The following is a 10,610-nucleotide window of genomic DNA, read 5'->3' as shown; positions in this document are numbered from 1 at the left end:
CAGCCCCAGCCCCAGCCCCAGCCCAGTCACTCTGTAAACAAGCACAAACCAGTACTCAGGGCAAGCTTCCTACAGGAACTGTCTGAATGTAAAAGCACTGAATCACCTACACCCACATATTTTTCAAAAATGTTTGCACATTCTAAGTTTTGCTCCTGAATTTTAACTTTCTAACTTTAAAATACAAAGATAAATGGAGAAGTGTTCGTTTTCAATACTTCCTGGAAATAAACAAATGCTGACAATAAAGTGTATATGGTGGTTCGGTTTTCAAGTGTACACCGTAATACCCTTTTCTGTAAGTCAAGGGAAAAGAATCACAGTCTTCATTCTAATTCAAATTCACAGTGATTTGCTCTTTTACAAGGTCTTTACGAAAAGGATAAAAGCGAAAAACGGTGTTTTACAGCAGTTCCGCAAATTTCGCAAGGAAATAAAAACCTCCCTTTGAAGGCTACCCCGGTGGCCCAAAGAGCGGGCCGTCTGTTAGCATCACAGAAGCGCATTCTCTGGCCAAAGCACCTTCCACGCCCTCAGACGCCTGCACAGCCGGGGAGATTCCGCTCCCAGCAGAACAAGTGGGAGCACACCCAGGGCAGCACACCCGCGGGACCCGGCACCAGAACACCAGCCCAGTCGGCTTCGTTCTGGCTGCCTCAGACCTGAGTGGCAGCCAGAGTAAGCTTGGTATGGCATGGAAGGGCCTGGAAAACCCAGGGCCCTAAAGTCACCTGGTCAAATATAAGGCAGGGTTCAAGAACTTCCATTCGTAAATCTGCGTCATACCCAACTGGCCTAAAACTTGAACCTGAGCACTGATTACTCTGAGAACCCAGAGAGGTTCGGCCCTTACTTCCATACCTGGGCCATCCACCACGCCAGAGGAGCTGCGGGCCCCTGGGTCTTGAACGCCGTGGGCCGATCCCAAAGGGGGAGCTCCAAAGGCTGAAGGGGTTGCAAAAAGCAAGGTAGAAGGTTCCAGGCCGCAGGCTCCCGCCCACTCCACCACACCTCGAGCCATCAACTCGCTAACTCAGGGGTCCCATAGGACCAAGCCGGAGGAGGTAGCCAGGGTGTGCGAAAAGCTCCTTAATGACTCAGTGTTTGCAAAGAAGCCAACCCGTGGGAGGGAAGGATGAGCTCTCTGGCTACCCTTTAGACTCGAACACTCGGTTCTCTCTTCCTCTCCGCCGACTTCAGCCTTTCTAGGTTGTCCCGTTCAGTTTCTCCCCAGGAGCAGGGTCCACCATCAAAGCCACCGAGAGGTGGCTGCGGGAATGTAGAGGAGGTGGTTGGCGACAAGCAGAACACCGTTCGTGCACCTGCCCTGCTTCCACCACCTGCCCGCGGCGCCCGGGACCCCCGCTCCTTAGCGACACGAGCCCTCCTCCGCCAAGTTTCTAACCTTGGATGGTGCGATTACCAGAGACTGAGGCCGCCAGGAGGATGGCGCCCCCCAGCAGCCACGCCGCGCTCGGGCTTCGCATCCTTCCAGCAGCCCCGACGCCGGGCAGGCGGGGAATTCACCACCACTGATCCGAACGAAAGTCAGGGCTCCACTCGCGAATTGGAGAAAAAGCCACCTTTTCACCTACTCCTAATTGGAGACTCTACGCGCACCTCCCAAGAGCCGGATAAGTTTCAGTGAAATCTGAGCCTCTCAACGCACCTGCGCGAGGCCACGCCCTGGGGCCAGAACCCGCAGCAAGGTCCCGCCCCTTCGGTCATCTGGCGCCCTGGGCCCCGCCCCCCACCACCTGGCCGCACGCTACCCTCCCCCCCGCCCTCTGGGCTCCAGGTGGGCGAGCCGCAGTTCCTGAGACAGCAGGAGCAGCCGGCGGGCAGGGCTGGCCCAGGGAAGTAGCCTTATTGGAATGCAAATGATAGGAAAGCTAGGAACCAGGGTTCCTCCAGGCCTCGGCAACGCCTAGAACTACCTTTAACCTTTTATTACTCCTAAGGAGCCAATGTCATCCATCGCCTCCTCTTACTAAATGGCAAGAAGCCAAGACTCGAGCTCACCGCACTTACTCTCAGTAATTGGTAGAGGCTTCCCAGTGGAGTAGGCACTTCTGCTGAGGGGTGAGTTTTCAATCTGAAAAGGCTGGCTGGGCCAAAATTTGGTGAGTCAGGTGCCAGTGACCATCAATAATTTTTTGAACAACCATTAGGTCGGTGAATTTTTAGGATGGAGCTTACATCCATAAAGGCTCCCCAAGTCCTGTGTTATTAAACGCACCATGGGGCCAATTAATAGAACAAGTGTAGGTTCCAGATAATTCAGGCAGGCAAAAGTATATACAATGTCATGTTAGCCAGTTGTTTAACCATATCCCCAACAAAACATTTCCCCAAAGTTCCCTAAGTGGATGGTTAGCATTCTACCTCATCCCTCTGCCCTGACAAGAGGAGTTCACAAGAGGAGGGAAGAATAGTTGAAAAGAGAAGCAAATGGCCTTGAACACACCGTGAGAGTAGAGTAATTGCTCCCTGAATAACAGGAATGGACTACTCCTAACACACCCACAGATAAGAATGGCCAGGGAAAGCTGTCCAATGAATCAGACAGTTCTTAGTGGCTGCCTGTCAGTAGTCCATCTCTTAGAAATCTCTCACTGCTGTATTTCAAGTGAGTTCTATATGCTGACAACTCGCAAATCTGTATTTCTAGCCCAGATTTCTCCATTCTAGGCATATAACATCCATCTAGCTACTCAACATCCTCACTTGAATGTGACTATAAGCATATCAAGCATAAGTCCAACACTAAATTTCTGATCCACACCACCCCTCTCATAGTCTTCTTATATCAAATTGCAACTCTATTCTTCCAGTTGCTCAAATCAAAAATCTTGGAGTCATCCTTGACCACCATTATATTTTACACTGATTCATCAGCACATCCTACCTTGAAAATATATCCCTAATATCACCCAGATCCAAATTATTTTCTTTTGCCTAGATTATTACAATAGCCTTGTAACTTGTCTTGCTCATTTTGCCCATAACCCTTACACAGTCTTCTCTCAACATAATGGTCAGAGTGAACCTGTTAAAATGTGCATCAGATTACTTCCTTACTTAAGATACTGAAGTAGCTCCCCACTTCCGTCTGAGTTCAAACCAAAGCCTGTACTCCTCCCTCATACACACAGGAACATGCACGCACACATGCACACACCCTCCTTGACTTCATCTCTACTCCCCTCACTCATTCTGCTCCAGCTATGCATACACCCTCTTGCCATTCCTTTGCCCTTGCTGTCTTTTGCCTGGAATTATTTTCCCTTAAATACCTACATAACTTCAGTCCTCATTTCCTTCAGATATTTGCTAAAATGCTATCCTCTTAATGGGGCCTTCTAAGAACACCTTATTTAAAATTATACTCCCACCCTATACTCCCTATCTTCCCTCCAAGCTTTATTGTCCTCTACGGCGTATATCACCAGTATTGAAGTTCTACATGTATTACATGTATTTATTTATTATCTAGTTCCCCCTTCACAATGTAAGCTCCATGAGAGCAGAAGGTTGGTTGGTTGGTTTATGTTTTGTTTTTTAGTTTGTGGCATTCTCAAAAGGATTTATAAAATAAGCCACCTAAAGTCAGCAACTCTTAACACTCTTATCTCTAAGGGATTTTTAAATCTGTTTTGTTCACTGCTATATTCCCAATTCTAGAAAAGTATCTAGCACGTAGAATGAGCTCAACAAACACTTGTAAATGAGTGAATTTTTATATATCGTATACCTACTATCGTTCACTCATTCTGCTAGAATCTAAAATTGCAAAGATCAACATCTCTGCCTCCATTGAGTTGATGGCCAAATGTAAAGAGAGATGTGTAAATAAGGCAAGCATTGGGCAGGGGAATTGAGGGTCAGTAAGTGATGCATCTATAAAGGGCTGTGGACACACAGAGAAAGAATGACTCCTGCCTAGTGGAGTCAGAAATGGCTTCTTAAAAAGATGATCTGAAGAGGACCTTGGAGGATGAATAGTTTACCAGGTATGTTATTTAACATAAGGCTAGCTGCCATAACAGATAAATATCCAAATTTTAGTGGTTCATTGAAACAAATGTTTATTTCTTACTCACTTAAAGCCCAAAACCAAGGCTGTGTTTGGTGGGCAACTCTCCTCCAAGTGAGGATAAATTAGCTGGGCTTCTCCCATCTTGGGATTCTGACATCTTCAACTCATGACTTCCAAGGTCACTGTGGAAGTAAGAGAGAATAGGATGTGCATATAATATTCCCATAGCCCTGGCCTGAAAGTGGTACACAATCATTTCTGTATTCCATTGACCAGAATTCAGTCATAGGGCCACAGCTCACTGCAAAAGAAGGGAGAAGAAGGGTTAGGGGGACAGCTAACCAGTCTCTGTTATTCCAGGAGTAAGGGTGTAGGAACAGACTCTCAAGAAAAATAACAGTATGAAAGTGTGATGTGTTTGGGGAACACTATGCTGGGAACCCAGAGTATGTGAAGGAGAGTGGCTAGGGCTAAAACTAGGAAGGTAGGCAGGACTTACCTAGGTGTTTACCACAAAAGAGGCTTTGAACTTTAATCTTGAGGGCGTTGAAGGTTGAACCAACAATTCTCAGCCTTATCTTCACATCACTGAGATTGGCAGGATGGCCTTTCTGGGACCACCCCTCCCACCCCCAAAAAAAGTAAATCAGGTAGGAATTGTAGGTAGAAGAAATAGGGAGAGGAAAATGGGAAGAAAAGAGGGATACACTCCTAACAAGTGCTGCGTAAGTGAGCATCTCAGCCCCACTGATCAACCGTTTCCCATCTGTTTAAATACCACCTGGCGTAATGACTATTCTCCACACCTTGCCCCCTTCGTGTACTTATTTTATTAAGCAATCACTGGCACAGATACCATCTGACTTTTCATGAGGTTATGGAGTGCCAGTTCTGCTCCCCTCAGCATTATCCTCTTTCAGAAAGGTTGAGATTGTGGCTGCATTTCCCATGACATCATGACTGTCTATACTGCTGTCAGAGATGCAATGCCCAAGCGAAGTTCCAGCCCAGTTTGGAAGACTTCATAACTCTTTTCCTTGAAAACATTTCCCCCAATTGTTTGAATGCCAGAAAAAAAAATTTTTTAAAGTAAAACAAAACACACACACACACACCACCACCACCACCACCATCACCACCACCGAGGATCGAAAGCCTAGACAGTAGTTGTCCACTAATGTCTGAAATTATTATCATTCGAAATTGTTTCTTTGGGTCCAGAAAGCTAAGAGATCTCCATTACTGGTCCAATCTTTGGCTATCATCCAGACCCCTCCACTCCCCGGATGACAAGTGGAGAGGCACTGGGGGAATGAGGCACCCCTCTCAGAACTTCCCTCTCTCACACCAGAGGCCTTCTAAGACTGCTCCAGGTCTAATTTATAAGTCAATGAAGTAAACTAACACCTCAGAGAGATGAGTTTAGAGCATGGAGAGCAAGGCTTTCTGGGAGAGGGTGCAGTGGGGGAGGGGGGGCAGCCCCAGGCTTACTGCGAGAAAGGAGGGGAGTGCCAAAGACAGACTTTGCCATCTTGATCCCTCCAGATCTCTCTGAGTCACAAAGGAATCAGAGCTCAGCTGGTCTACTTAATGGAGGGAGGAGGCAAGAAAAATAAAATGTTAAATCAAGCTCCATTTATAGACTGCAAAGTGCCAATCAGCCCTGCAGCCAGACCACAGGAGGACATCTGCAGAACAAAGGAGGATTTCTGCTGGGATCACTAACAAATCATTTCCCCACACCCTGAAGGGAAAACAGGAAAAGCAGTCTTTAAGTGGCACCTACACAAAATGAAATCATTCATTCCCTATAGCTAAAACCATAGGGAATCTATGGATTAAATAAAGGCTGGGAACTGGCCAGCAGGCCTTTCATGCTACATATTCTTACCTTTTCACCATAGGTACTCTTATCCTTTCTCACTGTATGTTCATATTAAAGGAAAATGGATAAACAAAGTCTTTAAATTGTAACTAAAGAATGATATATAAACAGAATTCCCCAAACACTCGGGGTCCCTCCAGTGCCTTTAACTCTTTTCTCTCCCTCTCCCTCAGAGTCTCTCTTAGGCTCTATCGCTCTCTGCCTAGACCACTCTGCCTACAAAGTGTTACCCCTTCCATAATAAACTTTCCTTTTGACTCTGACTTCGGTGTGTGTCTGAGTGCTTTCTTACACTCTGCCAAGAACCCTCTTTTCTCTGGGTACGGGGCTTGATCTCCCCCGCTCGGAGGAATTTGCCCTGTCCTGCATCGTACCCACCAGCCCATTTCAAAGAAGCCTAATTGCTAACTTTTCTTTTAAAACCAGTCACAACATCCTCTTTAGATAAGTGACCGATAAAAAAAAAAGACATTTCTATCCAAGAACATAGTTATTTTCCGATTTGGGAGCTTATAACCTAGCTGTTCTGTCTTCTCTGCCTCAGCCAGCCTTGACTGCAAGCTCCACCTGCCACTTGCAATGGTTCCTGAGAGTCTCATCTAAAGGAGAAATGTTTCTTTTTTATTCCAAATGCAACATATGCTTATTTATTGTAAAAAAAAAAAAAAAAGGAAAATGCAAATAAAAGAAAAAAGAGAGTGGGGAGAGGGAGAGGAAGGAAGGCTCCAGAGATAAATACCCTTAACGGTTTAATATACATCTTTCTAGTTAGAGCTATCTTTTTAAAAATAAGATTGAGATTACATTGCATAACTATTTTGTTAGTTTTCCCTACTCAACAGCATAGTAAACATTCTCTCAAATTCTTCAATATTCTTCCATAGCACCTTTTAAAATTACTGCAGAATACTTCATCTTCTGGGCAGACCTTAATTTATTTAACCTGTTGTAGAACATCCAGATAATTTCAGGTTTTTCTTGTTGCATTTTAGATATTATAGAGATATACATATCTTTATCCTTGTACATACATTTCTTTCTGTAATCTCAGACTACTTCTTTAGGAAAAAATATTTTTAGAGATGGCTGAATTCGCTACATCAAAATTTTGTTTATTTTAAAACCTTTTAATGATGATCAAATTGCCCTTCAGAAACAATGCACTAGTGTATAGTCCCATAAACAGTGTATGAGTGTGTCTATCTCCTCACATCTTCTCTTGCATTGGGTGTTACTACTTTTAGAAATCTTCACTGATTTTATAATTCTGCTGTAATCTTAATATTTAAGCATCAGAATAGGGAAACGGATTTTTCGTGGAGGTGAGAAGAACCTAAGAGTTGGGGAGTTGTGATTCTAAAACATAATCTAAGCACATAACCAGTAAATATCTGCATAAGTACTGTGTATTTCTTTAGCAGAGTTACGTTAGTATGGTGGATATAGCACTAGCGTGGGCGACCTGGCTCAGAGTCCGTTGTACTTATTAGCTGCAGAACAGTTTGATCTGGGTCTGTTTTCTCATCTATAAAAAGGAGGCAATAATACTTACAAGAATGTTGTGAGTATTCAAAGGACTAAAGGGTATTACCAATGGGACTCGCTCAAGGGTGCTCTGTGCTCAGTAGGGGCTGGTAGAAAGCCTGGAATACCTGGTGAAATTGCAGAGAATGAGAAAGTCTGTGAGAAGCTGTCAAGAAGAGGAAGGGGCTTGGAGAAACAGGAGTGTGTGGATTTGATGTGAAAGGCAACTGGGGGCCACAGAGGCCAAGAGAGAAGAGTAATGGCAGCGGCCCGGCTCCTGGCCCTTTAAGCACAGCTGGTGGGAACGTGGAGGGAAGAGAGTCTGGGAAATCTCGGGAAGGAAGAATAGGGCAATAATTCCCAGCAGCTCAGAGTAGCAGAAACTAGTCTGGTCCTGCTGTTTAGCATTTGTGAACGTCTCATTAGCATTTGAAGGAAGTGCCTGCAGAACACACACAGAGCCTTTAGAGCCAGTACACAGGCTCACAGGGCTGGGAATGGGGGCAGGGAGTGTCCTGGCTCTGACATCGGCCTCATTTCCCCGAATTCGGATCCACCGTAACTACTGGACTCTGCAAGGAGGGACTGAATCTGTTTCTACCCCAGCTAAAGCCAAAATTCATTTTATTTATAAAAGCTCTCAAGTTCTCAGCTATCTCTATCATTGGACCAATATAGAAAGTATAGCAATTTTGGAAAGAAAAACAATTATTGTGACATGTTAAATTATGAACTCACATAACTTTCACTGTATCTTATGAAATAGAGACTAGTATTGTCTTCTTGTGAGAAATGACACATTTCAGAAGCAGTTTCAGAAACAGATGCCAAACTCATAACTTTATAGCAGAGACATTCCTAGTAACACTGAATGTTTGTGTTTCCAGAAGCTTCCCTGAAGTTTTCGCATTCTAATTAGAAATTAGGTGTTTATTTCTTAGAGAAAAAAAATATCAGGCCAATTTTGGCTGTGGAGGCCAGAGCTGGCAAGTCCAGGGATTCAGATTTTGGTTCCTGAAGACTGGCAAGCAGGCACTGTGTATAAAATGGTCTTGTCTTCCTCCTCAGAAAGGAAAAAAGACATAGTAGAAAAGTATGGTGTTTAAAGAATCTCAGCCCTGTCTGGCCAGCTCTACAGCCCAGTTACACACATCCATGGTTCAGCCCACGTATTCTGAAGTGAAACTCACTTTAGAAATGCAAATGACTCACCAAGGAGTGAGAGATTTTAGCGTCTGGCAAGTAGAGTGTGGCTTTGAAGACCATTTCAGAGCCGGCTGTGTTCAGCCAGGAAAACCTCCCGGGCTTGCTGTTGGAGCCAAAAGAGATCAGGACTAAAAATGGGCTTGGTAAAGTGTAAAGTAATAAAGGAACATTCAATTTAGCATGGAAGTGTTGAGTTCTCAATAACTTGCAGCCTATTGAACTAGTCAATGGAAGAGACAGTTTTTGCAAAGACCCATCCCATTGGCCAAGGTAGATAGAGTGTTAGTCTAGAGCTGCTTCTGTTCTTACACTCTGATTTCCAATCTCCACCTTTCTCCTCCCCTCACCATGTCATAATGACTGGGCCCTCTCTTGGGCGTGGTTCTGTGCTGGGTTGAGTTTAGCCAAGGACTCTGCTACAGCATGGTCAGAGAGAAAATAGACCTGCACCACATAGCAGTAAAGCCTGAGAAATCCAGGTAAAAGCATTAAAAGATAATGCAAGGTGAGGGTGAGGTGGATGGAGGAGCCATCAGAGGAGGGAGCTGTAAAGACCAGGATGAGAAGAGAAGCCCTAGGAAAGAGACATCACAGAAAAGTGCATGATGCAAATTATTTATTGCTCAGCGCTTAGCAGTTTCTCCAAATAGCCTTCGAAGCTACAACTGGCTCATCAGATGCTAAAATCCCTCCTTCTATGATGAGTCATTTCTATTTCCAGAGAGAGTTTTATTTCAAATAACTGAATAACTGGGAGGCAGCTGGCCTCACTGGGTAAGAACTAGGACACCTGAGCAAAACTACTTGGGTTTAAATATTAACTTTACCACTTATGAGCTGTGTGACCTTAGGCAAGATAATTAACCTCTCTGTGCCTTAATCTTTCTTATCTGTAAAGCACTGGTAATAGTAATAACACCTGGTTCTTAGATTATTACACAAACTTCAAGTGTTAATGTTTGTAGGGTGCTTAGAACAGGTCCTGGCACATAGTTTCTGTGTGTGTGTGTGTGTGTGGGTGCGTGTGTGTGTGTATGTGTGTGTAATTTTAATAACATTAAGATACATATCGTTGTGACTGCTACATATAAGCTCTGAGAGCAGGGGCCCTGTCTGGTTTTGCTTTTAATTGTACCTACAGTGCTTAGCACAGCATATGGTAAACACTCAACTCTTTGTTGGGACAAAGGGAACCTCCCAAACCATTTCTAGATTCAGCTACAGAAAAAGGGAACTTGAACTCCGGCTCTACCCACACAAGAAATAAAAGGCACATCTGCTAGCACTCCACAAAGCTGGAGGAAGAACCCCAAGAGCTGTGTGGTGACATGGTTCCCGGTTCTCAGATCCTCAGACTTCTTGTCTTTACCACATACGATATAGGGCCAAGATAGTATTTGACTGGAGGAAGTGATTGAACTTTGAGTCAGGAGCATTTACCCAGATTCGGTTGTAGGCCAAGGGTTTGTTGCCTTGTCCTTGGTCTCCCACAGCTCTGCAGCTTTCGTGCAGAGGGCCAGTCTCCCTCTCATGCTTTCCAGGTACCTGGATCCCTCTGTAGAGGCTTGAGCTGGATGCATCTGTAACAGAGCTCTAGCATAAGTTTCTAACTGAACATGTCAACATGGCCCCCTCAGCTTACAAGGTGAACAGTGTTTGCAGGGCCTTGATTGGCCCTCTCCAATAGAAAACTCTAGTTAGGACCAAAGTAAAGTGACATCCCATAGTTCACCAAATCCAAGTCACCTTTGACGTAATTGTATTCATAACACAATATTGCAAGTAGCCCAGAGAAAGAATAAATACTGATAAACACTGCATTGCTTTTAAGATTTACTTCAATTTCATAGATGCTAAAATGTTAAGAAGATACATCTTAGGATAGGTGAAAACAGAGCACCCTTACTCGATACACACAGCAGGAAGAAAAGAGAAGCAATCAGAAGAGAATGTCCA

At 44.5% G+C, this 10,610-nt stretch overlaps 1 protein-coding gene across 2 annotated transcripts in view; it reads right to left on the bottom strand.

Annotated features, from left to right (window-relative positions):
- Positions 1-1,689, bottom strand: part of F2RL1 (F2R like trypsin receptor 1) — a 13,915-nt gene extending 12,226 nt beyond the window's left edge. Inside the window, exon 1 of one of the 2 annotated variants that reach the window (XM_006913157.3) lies at positions 1,406-1,689. In XM_006913157.3, coding sequence (XP_006913219.1) covers positions 1,406-1,487 — 82 coding nt within the window. In that variant the 5' untranslated portion in view covers positions 1,488-1,689. Of the gene's footprint in view, positions 1-861; positions 1,386-1,405 lie in introns of those variants that run through there. The other variant, XM_025047847.1, reaches the window with a different exon arrangement.
- Between the last annotated feature and the right edge of the window lie 8,921 nt (positions 1,690-10,610).

The sequence above is a fragment of the Pteropus alecto genome, unplaced genomic scaffold (genome assembly GCF_000325575.1).
Source record: "Pteropus alecto unplaced genomic scaffold, ASM32557v1 scaffold20, whole genome shotgun sequence".
Classification (NCBI taxonomy): domain Eukaryota; kingdom Metazoa; phylum Chordata; class Mammalia; order Chiroptera; family Pteropodidae; genus Pteropus; species Pteropus alecto.
The sequence above is the reverse complement of the archived record's forward strand: the minus strand, read 5'-3'. Positions and strand labels throughout refer to the sequence as shown.